Raw genomic sequence first — 21,956 nt, forward strand, 5'->3', positions numbered from 1 at the left:
AATTTCACATTTGTTTAGTGTCAGTCTCATGGGGGTTAATTACCAACTAGTATAGATTAATGATACGCAAAATGGAGTTTTGTGACTATTGGTTTGGGAGATAGCGGACATCAAAAATTGATAAATTTTTTTCAAATGCAAAAAATTTCAATTTTTGAAAGGTTCTATATCTAAAACTAATTTAAAATTAGCAATTTTGGTGGTAGATATGAAAACTAGGACTGCTTCTTACTCAGAATACCAAATTTCAGCTTTGTAAATGCTTTAGATTATAAGTTATGAAGACCCAAACATGGAGGAAAATGTACATGCGAACCCATTTTGAGGGACTTTGGTGACTATGAAGGGCTGTATTTTCTAAACGTCTTGAGATGATGAGCTGAAAGTTTTTTTGTGTTCATTATACATCAATATGAAACTTTAGTGTGAATTTCAAGAAAATCTAAGACGGTCCAGCTTGCACACCCCTTTGACGTTGAGTTGATATGGAATGACCCATTTGTGTATTATGTGCAGCTTTCAAAGTCGGTAGCAACCTTAAAAATGCTTTCGATTGCCCTAAAAATTTGACAGGATTACTTTTTCAGGTATTGACACGATACAAGAGGGTGGCCCATTGAATTAAAAAAAATTTCAATTTATGAATCACCCTACCGGACACGTTTGTCCGCCGTCAATAAAAACGAATTTCGAGGCCTGTATATTATATAACCTTGTGAAATTTTATTTTGTATGTTATTCGCTCTGAGGATGCGCATTGTCACGGTGCGCGAAACGTCAGTGAAGCAATAAACCATCCTGTTTATTGTTGCTTTTACTTTCAATCTCATCAGATTAACGTTGCAACTAGTGCTACAAACGATAGGGCCGTTTACCGAGACAGGCAGAGTAAAGTTTTTTAATTGTTGAAGTGTTGTTGCCGGGAAATTATTCCATTAGGTGCCACTGAATGGAGAGCAGTCCTGAAATGCGTTGCTCAAGCGCACATCCCGAGAGTCCAACTGGCATCATAATGTGATCTTGAACCGGGCACGTAACCACTGAGCTAACCGGGCGTTATTCTGATGAATGGGTTGTTCTTGCATTTATTTATGCATAAAATTAGACTTTTAACCAACCGAACTATCGGGGTGGACCAACTCTAATCATTTTGTTTTCTTTTGCAATAGACAGTGGACACTTTTAGGTACTGTCACATATGTTGCTTAGAATGTAGAAAAGGCTACAAGTAATGTCTTTCTTGTTTAAGTTGGTACAGCGACTGCATAAGGAGCGCTTATTCATCAAGCATGAACAGGTGAGGCAATATATATACAGACGAAATCGGTTAATAGTATACTGCTTAAACGTATCAATCGTTTATTTGAATCAAAACCTAAAATCCCAAACCAAATCCAATCCAGGCCTCGAAATTCACGGCGGACATGTCCGCCGTCACAGCATGTGATGTCCGCGGGAAGTACCATCTAGATCGGTCATATTTGTCCGCCAAGAAATAACACAGAAACTAGCGATTCAAATCGTCATTGCATAGCACGAACAATTGTTGCGAGAATATAATTTCCCACGCATTCTAGCGCGCATCTAAACAATCAGTGAATACTGTATCTCTTAGCCTCCATTCAAGCAGGAAAACGTTCGATTTTTACGTTGCTTTAACGATTGATGACATTGAATCAGCGTAACAAAGGTGAATTCTTTGCCAAGAATCGATGCGAGTACCGGTGCTTCTACACGATCGTGGATCCCTTGTGGACTTTACGCCCATTCAAGGTTAAAAAGTGTCGCAAACCCCCCCTTTTTTAATTTTATGTCACAATGTCTGGCTTTGATCTCCGAGTGATATTGATAAGGCAAGGTTGGTTACAAAATGTTTTAAGTTTTGGTATTACAGTAAGAAAAGACCCAGGGAAAATTCACTTTCGCTCACATGACACGCAAAAATAAACCTAAAGAAAAAGGCCTAGTGAAACTTTGCACAGCAGAAAATAGTAGCGTTAGTGTAGAAGTTTTTCGACTCGTGCCCAGAGCATTGTGACGCAAGAAGCCATACGACCTCGTTCGGTGGTGTCAAGTTAACCAGTTACACGGCGCTTTGACTCTTCAAGCGCACGTCGTTGGTCTGATGAAAGCCTTTCAGAGTAACTTTGCTGAAATTTTAAAAGACTTCTAAACCATAGCTAACTAGCTATAGGCCTAGTTCTCAATGGTGAACAATTATCACGAGATAAAGTGATTAAGCATGACGATCGACGCTAAAACTGGTGTGTCCGCCGTGAGACTTAGTTTGTCCGCCGAGATAGCTGCTCAGACCGGACACGTTTGCCCGCCGTCAATAAAAACGAATTTCGAGGCCTGCAATCTAATGTTAAGTAAAAACATCGGTTAAGCGTATACCGCTTAAAAGAATAAGTCGGATAAAAGCATCAGGATTTGCTTCTAGTTTGCCTACTTCATTCATTTAATCGTATAATTGTACCCGTTAGCGAAAAGAGAATGTCTCTTTTTTGCTTCGCATAATTGTCTGCAATGTTCAAAGGCAAAATGAAGCAAAGGTGAGACAGACGCAAGTGATCAAAACAAAGACAAGTGTCTGTAATCCCAGGCAAGAATCTTATGTGCTAGACATCGCACCACAAAGAACCAATTTTCGCACAGCTGGGCTTCATTAAAACAGAAGAGCACACAAAAGGAATAATCACACTTCCCAATAAAGAAGTTTAAATGGTTTTGATGTCATCCGTCGGCGACTGGCGTTGCAAGGAAAGGACACGGACAAATTATTTCGGCTTGAGAGGGAAGTGTTGAAAAGAATGTCTAAAAGTTTAAACCAGAAAACTGTGGAGAATTTTTTTTAAATTGCTGAAAAAAAGTAGCCTATTGTTGTGAAATGCAGTGCGTAATTTCATTTGTGCAGTTTTGTTCAGTTGAAGAACATTGCAAATTAATTATTTTACCAGACATGGCAAAACACTTGAAGAAAAAACCCTTTGCGATTTCAAAACAAACAATGAGTGTGAGCCGTGTTTTTCCACCATACCACTATTTTCGTAGGCCCTTTTCCATACTCAAAACTACACAGCTGGTACAGAGCTAAAAATAGCCCGCTTGAATCAAAATCTTCAACGTCAAAGTTCACGTTGTGACGTCACAGAGATCGGTGATATGAAAGATTGCCGATTTGCAGTCCAATTGCTGCAGTTCGCAGAGAAATGCTTTGATGGTACATACTCTCCCAGTCAGCAAAGCTGATCTTTTTTACATTGATTCAACGTCTGCAGACAATAAACCAATGTAAAAAAGACCAGTCTTGCTGGCTGGGACATACAGCGTAGTGGTATGTTAACACAGAACTAGGAAACTCTTTAAAGTTTAACCAGAATTGTAAACAGTTGTAGGAAGTATCAGTTGTAATCTGGTTTTTTTTTTTCGGTCATTTATCGGTCATTGACCGATTTTTTAGCAAAATGTCCGAAAAAAATAAAGTCAAGTCGGTCAAAATGTCCGAAAAATATATAGTCAAATCGGGTGTTGCAAGGTTGAGTTTCGCTGATGAACGTTGAAGAAAGTTTTCTCAGATAAAACATGACAACGTTTCTCAGCGAAACTTAATGTTGTAGCTCATACATAGGCGCCTAACTATTTTTTTGGCCGTGGGGGCGAAAGCGTGTTTCATCAGCAGCAACGTAAATTCAGCAAAATGTCACGCAGATGGATGACGTAATTATGTCGTCACACTAGGATTGCTTTTATTGCCACACTCGGAGTTATCGCTACGTTCGACCTAGCGTTAATTATTATAAACAAAACTCGACCACTTCGGTTAAGCAAACACATGCCATGCGTCTGCATAAACTAGCGGTTGATGGACTGCGACTCTTTAAGCTATAAGCACAACATAAAGTTTAGCAACGAATTAGATTTATCACCATGAAACAAGAGACGAAAAGGTTTACTAAAAAGTAAAAGGTATACTGTAAATGGAATGACAATGTCTTGAAAATGGAATGCAAATACTAACTTGATTATACGCTTGAAAATGTACCTGTTGAAAGTAAAATCATTCACGTTTAGTTGTTTACATCAATTCAACAGCACGTCACCTTGAATAAATTTAGAAGTTGCTGACATCCGTAAACAGCCCTTGAAAAATAGTTACGGAAAGACGTTTGATTATAGCTCCCTTTTCACTACAATATCGCAACTTATGACTGACCTGCTTTCAACTTTATGACTGACCTGTTTTCGTGTTGCAGATGAAACAAAAGATTTGCATATTCCCCGCCTTTGATCAGGTTTCTTTGGCAACGGTCGTGTGTGCGCCATGCAGTTTGCGCGAGTCCGTTGTTGCGTTGATTATTCCGCATGTGCGCAATGCGGTTTGTATTTGTAGCCTACAAGCCCTTGTTGCGTTGATTGGTGGTGCCGATTCAAGTTCATTTTCACAGCGAGCGGTTCACTGCCGCGACAATTCACTGCAGAGGTTTCGACTTTCGAAAGCAACATTGGGTCTGTTTGCAAGCGCATAAAGCTAAACCCACGCTCCGTCTACGTAGCAAATTATGTTGTTTTTGGGTGCATTCAACATCTGATGACATTGAATCGACACAAAATGGTAGATTTTTGCTATGTTGCAGGCAGCAAAAGCTGTCATTTTTGATTATACGCCCTTTTATTAAAAGTGACAGATTTTGTCTGGTGTGGAATTGTAGCATCCTACTCGTTCTAGTGATTATTTATCGTGAAGCTGTTGCGGTTTGCATTCAAAAAATGTTGTCCTGCTGCCGATCGCTAGTTCATCTATTGTTTTACGTATCAATACAGCATAAAAAGTTGGCGCCTATGTTGTAGCTAGTCAGGAAGTGCAAATTTTGGTTTGTATCAGCTACTTGAAAGGAAATATTTTCATCAGAAAAAATGACCGAAATAAATAAAAAATGACCAAATTTTTTCAAGTCATTTCGGACAGCTGACCGAAAAGTGTCAGCGAAAAAAAACCCAGGTTGTAATGTGCGTTGCAGCCTAGTCAGCACACACATCTTCTCAACATTACGCCCATTCACAATAAACCTTTTTTTAGTAAATTGGTTAAACGAATCAATCGTATCAAAATGTCTGGCAAATAGGTGATTCGATTAACAGATTTCGTCTGTATACATAATGATCAAAATTGGGAAAAACTAACTAGAAAAACTAAAAAGGTGATCTGGTACTATGACACTTCTTCAAATGGGCGATCTACCTAAGAAAACGAATTAATAGCTTTTTTTCTCAAGTCTGAACCTTAAAACATTTTACCAGGCTAATAACAGTGCCTAACACTCACAATAGCAGGGTTTGATCTTAGCACTGGTCTTCTGGCCAATGTCTAGTGCGAGTTCCCCGCGGACCAGTACGAATCGTTTTGCACTGGTCCCGCATTATGTCGCTTGATCGCTTAGAGTGCGTGGTTGTCGTTTGCGCTTCTCTTTAACCAACAAAACATGTGATCCGTGCATGTTAAACCGTAAGTAAAAGGCAATCGCAACATCACGTGACATTCACGTAACATTCAGAAATTGAAGAAAAGCCCCAAGTAGATTGAAGACTCAACGTAGATTGAATGTCTTGCCTAACTAAACTGTTGTTACTGTTATTGCCATTGTATATTTTCATGTTATTACCACCATTCACAGGGGTCGATCTTAACTTTTTTTTTCACTAGCCCACCAGACTAGTTGCTCCCCGTTTTCACTAGCCCGCACGATTTTTCATTAGTCCGACAAGTTTACTGACTTTTCACTTGTCTGATGATGTATTAAGATAAGTGTTTTGGCTTAGACTGAAACTAACTAAAGTAAAGGCTTTCAGATTTCAGTACGCACAAGAGAGCAACAATACGCACAAAAACACCTTCTCATACTGCAGACGCAAACAGTGCAATTTTAAAACATAAAAAAACTTTTCACCGGCTAATATTTTCACTAGCCAATCGAACTAGTACTGCAACATTTCTACTAGTCCGTGCAAATTTTCACTAGCCATTGGCTAGCGGACTAGCGTTAAGATCGAACCCTGATTCATTATTGTCGTTTTAAGGTGGTTTTCCCTGGGTTGGCCTCGTGCTTCCCACGACAATCTTGTTTTTATCAGTAAACGGGACGGACCAGTGCGATCTTGTGTGGACCAGTGCAAATGGTGAGCCACTGATCCGGTTGGCCAGTGCGAAACATTTCTGTAATCCTCCTGCTTAGTAAATTTTTTTTAAGTTTTTACTTTTCATCTGTTTGCCGTTACTTACTCAAGCTAGTTCAATAAAATTATAGTACCGTATTTGATAGTTGCTTTTTTTGCCAAAACAATGAAGAAAAGGAAGAAACAAAGAAAAGAATATGAAGGTCATACGCGCCAACTTCCTGGAGGCGGAGCCCCCCGTATATTTATGGTTGAGGGGCAACAAAAATGGCTATTACAAGTGATGTTTCAAAGATAAAATACTGCGCGCTAGAATGCGCTGGAAATTGTATTCTCTCAACAATTGTTCCGGCTATGCAGTGCCGATTTGTATCGCTAGTTCCTGCGTTATTTCTCGGCGGACAAATACAACCGATCTAGATGGTACTTCCCGCAAACATCACATGCTGTGACGGCGGACAATCGAACATGTCTGCCGTGAATTTCATGCTGTGATGGCGGACATGTCCGCCGTGAATTTCGAGGCCTGTGTATAATGTAGATAGAAAGCTGATAAGGACTGTTTAGTGATTTTCAAAATTTCAAACACGAATTTCAAAATAAACAGGCTAATATTTGTTCAAACTCAAAAACTGAAATGGCACAGGCAAGAATATTGCTATCCTTATTTCTGCACTAAAAATTAGACCAAAACCGCTTTTCAGATTTCAGCAATCAGCAAATGTTTGACCTAGTCCCAAAACCCTGTCCCTAATAAAATTGAAAACTTTCTGACCGTCTACACTAACTTTGCTGTTAAATCTCTTCTGGTGAACCTAGAATTGCCGTTGAAACATCAATAAAATCGGAAAATAATACTCTAGCGCCATGTGGCAAATAAAAGTTCAAAACAGCAACCACTAGATGGCGATGGTAAATATCGCGCATACGAGCGATTTTACCAATGCGCAAGAGCGGACATGCTTTTATTATATCCGTTTTGATCTGGTCATTAAAAAGGTAAGGAAGTGTAATGAAGAGTTAGCCTTTGCCTAGGATGCAGATATAATTCAGATACAGACGAAATCGGTTAATCGAATCACCTATTTGCCAGACGTTTTGATACGATTACACGATTGATTCGTTTAACCAATTTACTAAAAAAAAGGTTTATTGTGAATGGACGTAATTGTTGGGAAGATGTCTGTGCTGACTAGGCTGCAACGCACATAACAACTGATGCTTCCTACAATTGTTTACAATTCTGGTTAAACTTTAAGATGTTTACTAGTTCTGTGTTACATTACACTATGCTGTATGTTCCAGCCAGCAAAACTAGTCCTTTTTACAGTAATTTATCATCTGCAGACGTTGAAACAATGTAAAAAAGACAAGCTTTGCTGACTTGGCTGAGCAGGTATGATCAAAGCATTTTTCTGCAAACTGCAGCAATCAGACTTCTTTTAATCTCACCGATCTCTGTGACCTCACAACGCGAACTTTGACGTTGACGTTTTTGATTCAAGCGTGCTATTTTTAGCTCGTACGAGCTGTGTAGTTTTGATTATGGATTGGAATGTGGCCTACGAAAATAATGGTATGGTAGAAAAACACGGCTCACACTCATTGTTTTGAAATCGCACAGTTTGTTTTTTCAAGTCTTTTGTGCTGTCTGGTAAAGTAATTACTTTGCAATGTTCTTCAACTGAACAAAACTGCACAAATAAAATTTTGCACTGCATTTCACAACAGTAGGCTACTTTTTTTCAGCAGTTAAAAAAAATGTCTCCAAAGTTTTCTGGTCAAAACTTTTGGACATGCTTTCCAACACTTCCCTCTTAAGCTGAAATAATTTGTCCATGTCCATTCCTTGGAAGGCCAGTCGCCTACGGATAACATCAAAAGCATTTAAACTTCTTTAGTGTGATTATTTCTTTTGTGTGCTCTTCTGTATTAATGAAGCCCAGCTGTGCGAAAATTGGTTCTTTGTAGTGCGATGTCTAGCACATAAGATTATGGCCTGGGATTACAGACATTTGTCTTTGTTTTGAGCGCATGCGTCTGTCTCACCTTTGCTTCATTTCACCTTTGAACATTGCAGACAATATTGCGAAGCAAAAAAGAGACATTCTCTTTTCGCTAACGGGTATAATTATACGATTAAATGAATGAAGTATGCAAATTAAAAGCAAATCCTGATGCTTTTATCCGACTTATTCTTTTAAGCGGTATGCGCTTAACCAATGTTTTTACTTAACATCAGATTGGATTTGGTTTGGGATTTCAGGTTTTGATTCAAATGAACGATTGATATGTTTAAGCAGTATACTATTAACCGATTTCGTCTGTATGTGCATTAGAGAATGTAGAAACTTATTTAAACATGTTCATTATACAGGCTAGTGTGGGGGTGTTCAGAGCCGGAGACAAATTTACAAATGTCAATCAATCATTGGTTTATTTGTCAGAAACATAGTACATGTTTGAAATATGCAAGTATATTAATATAGGCTGTGGATATGCCAAGGTCTCCTCCGGTCCAGGTCGTGCTGACACAACAGTGTTAGCTTCTTGCAGTGCTGCCGGTGAAGCTCTTCCATCCTTGATCGTCTTCCAAGGCAAGAACTTCCCAAACACGTGAAAATTAGTGTTGGGCAATATATCGAATTTTCGATACGATATCTTTTCAATATCGATATTTATTTCAATTTTGTTCGATATTTTAAATATTACAGCCCTAACTCGTAACTGCAAACCCCTACAAAAACGTTGCCAAGGCCAAACGGCAAAAGTTGAGATTGCCTCGGCAATTACTGTGAACGTTCATAACGAAAAAAATTGTACCTAAACATGTAAAACGAGAAGTGAAAAATATACGGTACTAGAGTAGTCTATCACGACCGCACTGTTTGATTTGTTGTGATGTAATAATACCAAAAAGTAGTGATAAAGCGAGCAACGCGATACGCACGCTGTTACGTTAATTCACGTTGAATAACTCATGGGCAAAAAATTAAGTTAATTTTGGGTTGATTCAACATTCGAGTCAGTACAAATCGATTTCATTTTCCAGGCGGGTTATATTACGTAACAACAATGCTCAATAAGAAATTTATGTTTGTTTTACATTAATTCGACGTTGAATTATCATCCAATAACGTTAATTGCTCAACCAGGTACCAGTAACAAATCAATAGCTCCCCGCGAGAAGATTGCCTCGATTTACGTATGCACTAACATAATTTCGGCACAATTGGGATACTGCGAGCAACACAAATTCTGTTTGATAGAACTAGCTGTCAGAATCGGAATCATCAGATGCTGCATCGAAGAATGAGGTTGTCGCATCATCACTGGAATCAGACACATCAAAAGGCTCATCGCTTAGATGTAAATTTACACTCTTTTCACCGTTCGCAATGAAGCGTCCACGTTTTGCCGTTTTCGTACTTTGATACCCTTCCACACGCCTCTTTTGCAGAGCTCCATCAGGGTGTTGACTAAGGAGCAAATCTATGGCTGTGACATAACGACTGGAAGGAATGTCTAACCCTAACCTTTTATTGCCGACGCTAATGGTCGAGTTCCACACCTGCATTAAGGAAAATAGGCTTGGCAGTCAATGTGTTAAGGACGTGGCAACTAACACGGGAATTTTGATAAATGTCCCGGATCATTTAAATCCGGACATCTCCATTTTTCCAGCATGTGACATAATATCTGTTGCAGCCATGCTCCCTCTATTAAAGGCAACAAATGGCAATGTACTAATTATGATGCCATAGTAAGTCTCGCCCGCACTCGTCACGCAGAGCGAGTCAAAATATTTGAAGACTTTGTCAAATCATTTTAACTCCTCCGTGTTGTTTTCGTGTTTCTTATGCCGTGTTGTTGATTTTAATTTCTTTAATAAATTTATTTTTTCCACTGTTGCGTTGTGTAATGGCGTCCGCCCCGTTAGCTCAGTTGGTTAGCGCGTGACTTCTGGAATGAGGAAGCTTCAAGATCAATCGGTGCTGGTTCGACTCTCGGGGTGTGCGCTTCAGCAACGCACGTTAAGGAATGCTCTCCATTCAGCGGCATCTAATGGATGGAATAATTCCCTGGCAACAAGACTTCAACAATCGGAAACTTCACTCTGTCAATCTCGGCGACCGGGCCTGCGTCAGTGATTCAAAGCCTCTACAGGTATGCAAAACTGCCAGGATTAAGCTCTGCAAGAAGCTTTCCCAGTCTGAAGATAAAGATTCAATCAATCAATTGATGAGTAATGTCATCACTGCTATTGTGTTCTCAAGTCTTTAAAATGTTTGGATTGATATTTTTTCACTAAATAAATAAGAATCAGGAAAATTGCGGATACGTGGTAATTTATACATATTTTCCTACAGAGCAACATTGTTTTCGGGATCCATTACGCCAAGGTTTTTTTTTTTTTTTTTTTTTTCGGATGAAACTACGGTATGTGAAAATAATCAGTAGGTATGCAGGAGCTAACTATGTCAAATGGAAGCAAATTTATTCCGAAATAAACGTGCAAAATTTTGAAAGATTTGTTGTATCCACGAATTTCCCCAACTAGTGTGGGCACATTTGTCATGAAAAAAGGTTTCGTGTTTTTTTTTTGTTAAAAGCAAAAACTTTCTTGATTTTGTCAGATGATACTATAAAGATGAAAAAAAATTAGGGTGGCATTTTTTCTGTGCACTCTAATGACCTGAAATTCCCTATCAAAATGGCCAAAATGAAACTTTGGCCCCATTCATTTACAGTAAAAAAATATGCAAAAGTGCTTTATGACGGAAATACTTTGTAACAAAGTGACCTTGTGACGCACATACAGCAAACTTATTTAATCATTTTAATCAGCTGTTTTTTATAACTTGTGACGTCATAGATGAATGACAGTAGGTTATCAGAGAGAACCCAAGCTTGTACAGGTATAACGGTTTTTACAGGTTTACTCAGGCTTCTGGATAAAAATAACGAAGAATTGATACTGGAGTAAAGGGCGAAGCAGCCTGTTAAAGCCAGGGACATTTTCCAAAACATTAAACAATCGCAAAGCACTGCAAACAAGATTCAGCGATGAAACAGTTCAAAACTATCCTCCAATTTGTTCGAGTCACCACAGACAACTAGACATATCGCTGCACATGCAGAGTTTGGAATCACTCATAAAGTACTTCTTTGCCCATGATCATTTAAATTATGCACGCCTTTTACCACTTTACATTTCTACAATGCAGCAAGCAGAAAAGGAGCACCCAGAGATCTGGGCAGATTTAATGAAAGGGAATTTCTGCGCATTGGTAACCAAAGGTGTTGTTGGATTCACATCAATAGGTGCAGACCACGGGATTGAACAAGAAAACGTGAACTTAAGGTTATTGGAGGCATAGTTCGAATTACACAGAATCAAAAGTCACTGGACAAATCCTTTCTCATCGCACCCGAAGTCTCAAATTTGCAGCATGACTTTGAGAAAAAGTACTACTCTGGTAGCAAGGCAAAGAGAACGCAGCACCACGAGCTTACAAGAGGAAAACTCTCCCGAATGACGCAAAATGCTATCAAACTCAGCGTAGTATTTCACGAGCATAGAAACCATGTGAATCCTTTGACGAAGATGAAATTTACAATTTGCTCACCAAAGCAGTTATGAATGAAACTGCTACCAACGACATCCTTCGGCGTGACGAGATTGGGCAACAGATTTTCGAAAGATTCGTCACTGAACATCTTGTAGAAGGAAAACTTTCCGTGTGAGACAAAATGACCAGGAAGAAACTGTCTACATTCAAAAGTGCCAATGCAATTGCAAAAATCAGCATGGGAGACAAGGTAATCAAAATTAAAGAAGAGCGAGGACTGTTGCAGCGGTTCATTGTAATATCAAGAGGTCGACCAGAGCTCAAAGAATGCATCGGAACGTATGAGTTAGGTGTGGTGCCTCGATCACTGTTTGCTTCAGATGAATCCCTCCTGCTGGCATATGATAAGGCATCAATACTTCGTCATCTTGAGAAGCTGGATACCGATAGTAACATACAACGGGTAGGCTACAAGTTGACAGGAATGCGGTAACTGTTACTTAGCTGTCCGATAACCATTCATTCTAAGTACCTTTGACACAGCAGTTGAATATACCACTGTAGACTAAGGCAATGTGAAAATCAAAAAATTTAAAAAAATCAAAAATCGAATTATCACACAGGGTGACTATTGCTATGTAGAGTATTTCTGTAAAATTTCACGCAAAAATATTCAGTAACCTTAAACATGTAGTTGATTTTGTCTTTGGCATTTTGCCAGCACAGAGTTGCCAGGTACAAATTTTTTGAAGAAAAAACTTTGTTTATCTTTTTTAAATTGTAAAAATTTCCAACTTTAACAACCACAACAACAATTACATATGATGCGACTGCTAGTTGCCCTTTTAGGTAAAGGCTGGTGGTGTACGGTAAGATATTAAACAATCACCTGGCAACCCTATTTTTGCTTGGTCAGCAAAAACTGATGATATTAAAGCTTTTTCACTTCTATGGCAAGAGTAGGAATGCACTGTGCATAAGATGACACTTTGGTTTTGTTGTAGTAATATGTATTACATAATCACACAACGCACTGCATTAATATTCGATTGTTTTCGCCGATTTACATTTGTTTTTTGACAGATATATGATAGTAACTGCAACTCTCCAATGGTAGCTTACACATCAACCAACCAACTTTATATGTGCTTGAAAAACGTGCACAAACGAATGAACAGGGTTGATCTCTAAGTGGTCAAAACTGGGTTTTGACCACTAAGCGGTTTAAACCTGGTTTTAACCGGTCAAAACTAGGTTTAAACCGGTCAAAACCCTGACCTGACTGGTCAAAACCCCGTAATGAGTTGCTTGATCGTGTTCGCCAGAAAATCACTGAAAACGTGAGGGAGATGGTAGAAGGTGAGGGAGGAGGGAGAAGGTGAGGGAGAAGGAGAAGATGAAATTGGCTGGTGAATGAAGCATTTGATTATACTGGAGAGACTTGTTAATTCCAATTGTTCAGTTGAGGTGTTCTAACTTGCATAAAGTAGATAGGTATAAGGCATCACAACTTGTTCCTTTTCCGATAATGCTTTCTTGGCTTGACGTGTACTTTGCTTCAAAGAACGAATCATAAACTATCCTGTTTTTAATTTTTAAAGCATCTTAGAATAGGCATTCGCATTGTTTTATTTTAACTGGATAAAATTTGATGGCAAATGTTTTTCATAAAAAAAAATTGTTGGAATAAATTCTTGTACTTCAGTTGGCTGTGCAAATTGTTCATCATTCTACCAAGCATTTTTTGGTTCATCAGAAACTTATTTTTAGAATTTGAATTTTCTCAATAATTAAAATAACCAACTGATTGAAATATTAAAAACAAACAGAGAAGTTGAATATTTTTTGTTCCAAATCCAGCATTTAGGTTATGTTGATCAAAACAAAATATAGTTGAACATCATTACTAATAACATGGAGGGTAATACTTTTAATTCAATTGAAAAGCTACTTGATTCATACACTAAAGGGGTTTTGACCAGTTTTGACCAGCAATAGGTGGTCAAAGGTTTAAACCGATCAAAGGTTTAAACCGGTTTAAACCGATCAACCCTGCAAATGAAAAATAAATACAATGAACAAGAAACAATGGTGAATATCACAACATTATACTGCAGCCAATGAAAGAAAGTGAGATTTCGTGTCTGCTTTCGGCAAGACCCTTCGGCAAGGAATGAAACCATCCCGTCATTGATGGCCAGCAACACTTCCACAGTCGTTAGTGACTTCCCAAATGAGACGCTGCACAGCCTGAGTATGGGCAGGAAAATGAAGGCATTCAAACTTTGTGTTTATCAAACCCTTTAGTTCATCTATGGTCAAGTGTGAAGTAAGGATAGACTCAGTAAGCGTGGCATGGTCCCAATCAAAGTGCACAGTGAGTTGGCATCCTAATTTAATTTTGGTTGGGTAAAAGTGCGGACAGAAACATCACAAGAGTTACTGCCTTTGCGAATATTTTCTAACATGTTCATTGTTCACAGAAAAAGATTGCAGAGCAGGATCATCACTGGATACCGGGGCATTGTCACATTCAGATGTACCAGGTGCAGCTGGTTCGAAAGGAGAGTCAATTTCTTCATCAATTGCTGCAGAAAACTGCTGTTTTTTCCAGTTCTCTTCCTCTATCACTTGTGACTTCTTTGCTGCAGCGAAATCATCTCCTCGCTGTTGTTTGAGGCTCTTGAAAAACAAGTTTTTTGTGTGAATGATACATGTAAAGAACACAAAATAATCCATGTAAATCAGTTCAGTTTGTTTTTATTTTTGACTGTCACAACGAAAAACAATATATGCCAAACATAACAAATAATACTCTTTCGTTCAAATGGCAGTAAAAATCAATGATAGTCAAGAAAAATCTTATCGCCATAGTACGACTAGCTTTAGTGAAAGCACAAGCCTGCCTTTGCAGACATAGAAATCAGAACATCTGAATCACTTTCCCACGAGGAAATGCTTTAGGAAAACGAAAAATCCTAAACCACCTACTATCTAGAGTTGGTTGCACTACATCTGCAATGGTGAAGTGGGGTTGTAGAATTGGCAGTAACCCATTCTCCTTCTCATATGGCTCCATTCAACAAATGTTGTTAGAAGAGCCATGTCAATGACAACAACTGACCAACCCCAGTACACAACATGGGACATGTCTATGCATGACCCTGTTATCAAAGAATATACTTATAAAAGCCTTACATTTCATAGCAAATTACTAGACAAAAACGTTTGAAAAGATACCGTATGTAAGAACTTACCTTTTTGTTAACTCTCTTTTGAAGCGTTTTCGTTGTCCTTTTGTCAAGAGGCCCAATTTGGTATAATGGTGCTTCTACTCCATGATAACGTTGGGAGAAGAAAAACCTCAATTGTTTTAGGAATGCGATCTTCATTTAAAAAGAGAATAGTTAGCTTTTTTTCCAGCTTCCTGAAAAATTAATTCCTTATGAGTGCTCTGTAAACGTGCAATTAATTATTTCAACACATTAAGGTTTTGAAAAGTGTCTGCTAGTTGGTTATTGTAGCCTACGTGTACTGTTCATTTATGCAAGCTATATGTTAGTATTTTTAACAACTACCCTTCATCCATACGAAGATGTACGAGTTGGTCTATGTTTTATGTCATTACCAAGCTTAATTAAAACCTGTCAGAGAAAAAGTTGCAGTAATAAAGTACTTGAGTATCACCTTTAACAAAGTACAGAATGCAAGAACATATCGTAGTGTTAGTAAATCAGCAGTGGGAAGCTCCTTGGAGGGTCCAATGACAGAAGAGCTTTCCATGCTTCTTACTCTCTTTTTAGAACTTTTAGGCATGATTTAACAGTTAACAATGCTACCCACAACAAGGTCAGCTTTATGAACTAAAGATAATATGTGAAGAGATTAATGTATGTTTTGAAAAAAAAAACATAGCCCACTTACAGTACCGGTACACAGAACTAAGAATTTAAGTGCTAAAAACTTAGTTGTCTGAGCCTTCCGTAATACTATGAACCTTATTAGTGTCATTCTCAAAGCTACATATGAAAAATGCAGAACCACAAACAGCAACTTGACCTGAATAAGCAGTTCTTATTCCAGAAGACTTAATAATTACAGACACTGCCTCTTAGGCCTACTTTACACAATTTGGAAAACCTAGCCTAACCTAACTTTGAACCGAAGCCTGAATGATTATTTAACAACCAAGCATAAAATTATAGCAAACATTTCGGCTGAACACAACTTTATCTGAATTTTGCAGCCTTATCTTCATTCTTCAATAATAATCAGCAATTCAGCATCTCAAGCTATAAATCTCTCAGCAGCAGACAGCAATCGCTTGTGCGCGCGTGTGTGCGGCACACAACGCGTTTTCCCTAACTAGTCATTCAGAGCGCGCTATCTGGATCACGTGGATTGATGCGTTGTGATAGTATTTTTTGTGGAATCACCTTGCAAGAATTAGAAAATACTAACCTTAAAATGCTTACATGTTTACGGATACTGGATTTTATTGCATAAAACTTCACAAAAATACTCTACACAACAGTAGTCTACACAACAGTAGTCACCCTGTGTGATAATTCGATTTTGTCCATTCAATATTCACATCGCCTTACTGTAGACCCACCAGATGAACTGACAACTCCCCGAGTGATCATCATTTATGGGATGGCTATGGTAAACGCAGTTACCAAAACGGAACAAATGAAAACGTGCCAAGACTTTGCCGAAGCCTTTCTTCAGATAATTTGTAACATGGGTAGTTACAGTACACAGTATGACGAGATCAGGTTGGTGTTTGACCGGCACATCGAAACATCACTCAAGCAACAGATGCGGACAAAGAGGACCAAGAGAAAGTCAACATAGCCTATTACCACGTGAAAGACAACACTTTAATCCAGAATATTTCCTCGGAGGACTTTCTCTCAGATATCCGCACCAAGGAGAACTGACCGAGTATTTAGATGAAAAGGTTGTAGCCTACATCACAGCAAGAGCTCCAACAACAGACTGAAAAAACTACTGGTGACATCGGAAACACAAACCAAGGTCAATGTTAATATTCCAGACTCGCTCCTGACTCACAGCCAAGAAGAGGCAGACATTTTGATTGTTCTGCACGCTCTAACTGTTTCCAATGAAACAGAACTGGTTGTCAGTTCCCCAGACACAGACATCTTGTTGTTGCTCATCTACATGTATCCACACTTACCCGGGTCTACAACTGTCCTTACGGGAAAGGACAGATTGAAGAGGGACATTTGTGTGCGAAACATATACAACAACTTGGGACCAAAACGTGCTTCTGCACTTCTAGGTTTTCATGCTCTGACTGGTTCCGATATGACTGGGAGATTTGCTGTCAGAACCAAAGACTTATGCTTCAAGGCATTTATGTCTTGTGATGATGAGATCTTGGATGCACTAGCAATGCTCGGGAATGACACTGATCTTCCTGCTGATGTATGCTCGCAGTTGGAACGCTTTGTCTGTATTTTGTATCGATCCAAAATCTACACAAAAGTGAATGACCTCCGTTGGTTCCTCTTCTCCAATCGTGCAGCCGAAGGAAAAGACTTCCCACCAACTTCTGGTTCACTAGATTTGCGCATTCGCCGGGCTCATTATGTATGCATGATGTGGAGAAAAGCTAGCAAAGCCCATCCCTGCCTTCCAGCACCAACTGCACTTGGTTGGACGTTTGATGCATGTTCAAGTCATGTCACGCCAGATCGTTGTTTAAATCCACCAATTGCAACTCATAAAGTGCGGGTGTAAACGTGGATGCGAAGGAAGGTGCAACTGCCACAAGAACAATATTCCATGTAGGCTACAGAAGTCTGGGGCTGTGGTCTCAGCTGTAAAAACAAAACTATCCAACCAGTGATAAATGAAGACTGAAAATTTTGAAGATGAATTGCTTTCTTTGGCATTCAATAAATATTATAAATTCCGTAGATGTCGGTTGTTAACGATAACTGCCATTTAATCAGAAGGCCTAAGACTTCTTTCATCTTTCGCGTGTAGGCCTAATAGGCTACGACTTAAAGGATCGAACATTAATTCAAGTTTCATTGTATTTTGATCCGTTCATTGGCTTTCTAGTTGCGTATTCTTTGTGAAAAATGCATGCATTTAAGTTAATACAGTATTTGGTGCAAAATTACAAAATTACGTAGGTAGCTTAGCATACGTTTCGGGTGCGCGGGGGTATTTTGAATAACATTTTAAAATTTAGCACTTGTGTGTCATATATGTAACCTAAATTCGATGATTCCATTAGATTTCCTGTCTCAGAAAACATATATTTAGATATTTTATTTGCAATTGTAGCCTATATACTTGCGAAAATATTGCTTAATCATTGTTATGCCCCATTTTGGACGCCATCTTGGATTTCGTGCCCCAAAAATGTTCAGAAAAAATGCCACCCTAATTTTTTTTTAAACTTATCAGGTTTTCTTTCAAAAACAAGTGAGTTTTTGCTTTTAACAAAAAAAAAACATGAAATTACAAATATGCCTACACTAAACTGCGCATTTACGCATTAGGGATTTTTCCCCTTCCACGAAAATCCTTCTCCTATATCACGATCTTCCATATTTCCAAAGTTGATGGAATTTTCGCCTAAAATAAATTGTTTTGTAAGGTAGACGCAAGTAGCTAGAAGTGGATTACCACCAAAAAAATATATCTTCAGAATTAAAGAGTGGGTGATGAAAAACATTTCGTGTTTTAAAAAAAAAATCGTGGTTAAGGTAATGACTATATATTATTTCAATGTAATGCTTATTACTACCATTACAAAGTAAGTTCAAATGAATTTGTGAAGGGTTTTGGAAATGTTTGTTAATTGTGCGCATGTGTGATTATTTATTTTTTTAAGTGTATTTTGTTTTTTAAAATCTTTTTAATCTCGCTTTATGATTTTTAATAACCAAACGTCATTATCTACTGATTTTAACTATGGGTCATTCCAGCCCAACTCAACCAACATTAATAAAAGTTCCATGGGTACCGTCTCAGATTTTGCTCAAAATTGCACCAAACGTACCTCTATGGGAGCAATGAAAAATCCCCAAGTTTCAGATGAAAATTCCAAGCAGCTTAGATTTTATGGCCGTTTAAACTTTACGGCCTCATCCCTTTTTCGTAACAGTTGACCGCCATGTTCATTTTCAATGGTTTTTGAAGACACATATCTTCATTTCTATGCATGCAATATGCCTGAAAATTGGTATTATGGGTATTTCTGGGCTGCTCTTTCAGAATCTGCTGTCATAAGTGGACTAGGATGGATTGGACTTTTTCTCCGATTTGATTGGTACAAACTTTCTTTCTTACGAATAGTAATAAAACGACATTCCTGAAAGTTTGAGCTTGATCGGACATCGTCTTCATTTCTAAAAATCACGATTTATAAACTTAACCTGAAGCGATTTTTTTCTAGGCTTGAAAATGCATTGTTTTTAATAGGAAGTTGTTTTTACAAGATTTGAAAACGTTATAACTTACTTAATTCTTATTGTAAAAAGATGATTTATGCGTCAGCAGATTCAATATAATTACCGTATTTTACGGACCATAAGGCGCACTTTAAATCTTTTTTTTTCCTCATAAATTGATCGTGCGCCTTATGGTCCGGTGCGCCTAATGTATTGATCAAGTGCGGTAGTGCTGTATTGCCTACACTCAAAACCAGTATTGATAGGCCTACTACTATTATATATGGTCCGGTGCGCCTTATGGTCCGGTGCGCATTATGTATGAACAAAAAACTGATCAAAGCAATTTATTGACAGTGCGCCTTATAGTCGGGTGCGCCTTATGGTCCGTAAAATACGGTAGGAGAATTCAATTCATTGTGTACTGACTCCCAAAAATGATGACGTCATCTATGACGTCATTAAAAAGTAATTTGCAAATAACGATAAAACTGATAATTAGGGCAAGTTTTTGTTGCACTGAAATCATGAGAAAGTTGCACTTAATCTTAACAAAAGTTGCAGTAAAAAGTTGCATTTATTTAATTTACCTTTTTACCATTTATTTACCTCGAAGGACTAGACACAACTTGTTTCCATTTGTGCGGGCTTGGCCAAAAGCCAAGTCATACTTCCACTTCTAATTTAGTTCAGGCACTGTCGTGCTCGCCTGGGGTTGTTGGACTTCTAGCTTGCAAGCCAACTGTTGAGTGTTGCGTCATAGATAACACTGAGATGCAGATAAATCGTCACATAGCTTTTTGTTATTCAAATTCTTTATCAAATTCAACTCTACTTAGAAACTTCCCTATTGGCCCCTTAAGTGGTCTGTCACCACTAGTAGGTCTATCTGATGTAGCAAAGATGCGTCGAAGGGGTAACTCATTGGCTGCAATTGTGAAACATGTAGGAGCATACGCGCCAACTTCAGGGGGGGGCGAGGGGCGGCGCCCCCGTCAATTTATGGTTGAGGGGCAACAAAAATGGTGATTACAAGTGATGTTTTAAAGATAAAGCACTTTGCGAAAGAGATTTAGATAATTTAAACGGACTTAAAGAATGCCGAAAGCAAGAAAAGCCTACGTGGCTCTTGCCCGCAAAACAGCAGCTGATCGAATGGCTTTCTCATACGGTATTACGGTATGGAAATTTCAAAGTAGATGGTAGAGTAACTTACGCTGCTGGAATACGTAGTCACGTAACTATTCACGGCAATATTCAGTAAACCAGCTAAATTAGACGCGCTATTTTCAACGAGGTCTTCCCCGCTGTGAGACAATTATGATTCAACAGAACGCATTGTTTTCTTTGCAATGTGTGAGAATTAAATCGAAAACTGATTAAAGAAAAGGTGTTTAATGGTCTTGGTCGCAGATATTGCCTGCATTAACGACGTCTTTTACCGCTATTATCACCTAGCTAACCTGACATTGTTTTATGCGGCTGCTAAGGTTTGACATCGACTTTAACGATCATGGAATGTTACGTAATAATAAGAACGATTATATCCTACACGCAAAAATTAAAAAATGATCTCTTAAAACAGCTCTTTCTGTTTTGTCTCGTAAGCTTTGCATATTGCTCAACAAGTGCATAAAGTTTAGAATTGACAAGAAATCATTGAATTTGAAAATTAAGTTTGAATCACTGCAAATAAACGTATTCAAAACTTTTACTTAAGCTGACGCGATTTCACACTCCGTAATGTACGTCGACAATGATTTTTAGTGCGTTCATTTTGAAAACTGCCGAGCTGGAGACAACAGCATGTCCCGTGTTAGTTGAACTTGCATTTTTGAGGTGAAAATCACTTGCGAACATCTCGACCTTTACTCGAGTATATAGCCTACTGTATTCAATAAAAGACTACAAAGACTTTTGATAAAAAAACAGAAAAGAAAACACTTCGCCGTTGTCAACGCTTTGAAAGTAAGTAATTAGCAAAACGAGGTTAATAAAACTGATAGCGGGTTTTCACTCTGCTTGAGATCATGATTTTTGCGTGTTATTTCGATAACTTCACTGTCTTGATCGTTGTTATTTACTCGCACGAAAAGGAAACGAATCGTCTTGTTTTCCAACTGTTCCAATTATGAGCTAACAATATCAAAATTTGTACGACTGGGCGTACTGCATGCGTAAAACTAATCCTTTCAAGCAGCGGTTCTAATAAATTCGGTTTGTGACCTATTTGTCAATATAAACAAGACACTAAGCTTTAAAATCAAAGACTATTTTAATTGAGTAAAATAGCGTTACGGTTATGACATCATCACATTTCTCGCCCCCCAAGGTTTTTTAAAAAGTCGGCGCCTATGTGGGGCCTACTTGTGTAGGGGTGTTCAATTTCGATTTTCGATTTGATTTTGATTAAGGTGATATTCGAAATTCGTTTTTCGTATCGGACATATTCGAAATTATAGCAGCCCTTTCGGCTGAACGCGGTTGAAAGTAACGCGAGTGGCGCGAAATCTGTCTTGTTGCATTTTGCAAGCGAAAAAAGACTTCGACGCATGCACATCGTCGATCACGTGACTATCACACGTTCTCGCAGGTCCAACGGCCAGTCCTGCACCAGGGATGTCAGGTTTGCATTTTTAATGCCAAATTTCACAAATTTCTCTCAAGAATGAAGATAGCTAGGTTGTGCAATAGCAGAAAGTGTAGGCTGAGCTTTGTCGCAGTTTTATCCATTTTTTACCGAATCCATAGGCGCCTAAGCCGTGGGGGGCAG

At 38.5% G+C, this 21,956-nt stretch overlaps 1 protein-coding gene across 5 annotated transcripts in view; it reads left to right on the plus strand.

The window, feature by feature from the left end:
- Nucleotides 1-1,167: 1,167 nt before the first annotated feature.
- The window catches only part of LOC145774397 (GTPase-activating protein and VPS9 domain-containing protein 1-like), a 190,059-nt gene continuing 169,270 nt past the window's right edge, over nt 1,168-21,956 (plus strand). For all 5 annotated transcript variants that reach the window (XM_082585640.1, XM_082585643.1, XM_082585644.1 and 2 more), the window contains exon 1: nt 1,168-1,297. In XM_082585640.1, the coding sequence (XP_082441766.1) occupies nt 1,232-1,297 (66 nt within the window). In that variant the 5' untranslated portion in view covers nt 1,168-1,231. The remainder of the gene's footprint in view (nt 1,298-21,956) is intronic.

The sequence above is a fragment of the Aplidium turbinatum genome, chromosome 7 (genome assembly GCF_918807975.1).
Source record: "Aplidium turbinatum chromosome 7, kaAplTurb1.1, whole genome shotgun sequence".
In the NCBI taxonomy this organism is placed as follows: domain Eukaryota; kingdom Metazoa; phylum Chordata; class Ascidiacea; order Aplousobranchia; family Polyclinidae; genus Aplidium; species Aplidium turbinatum.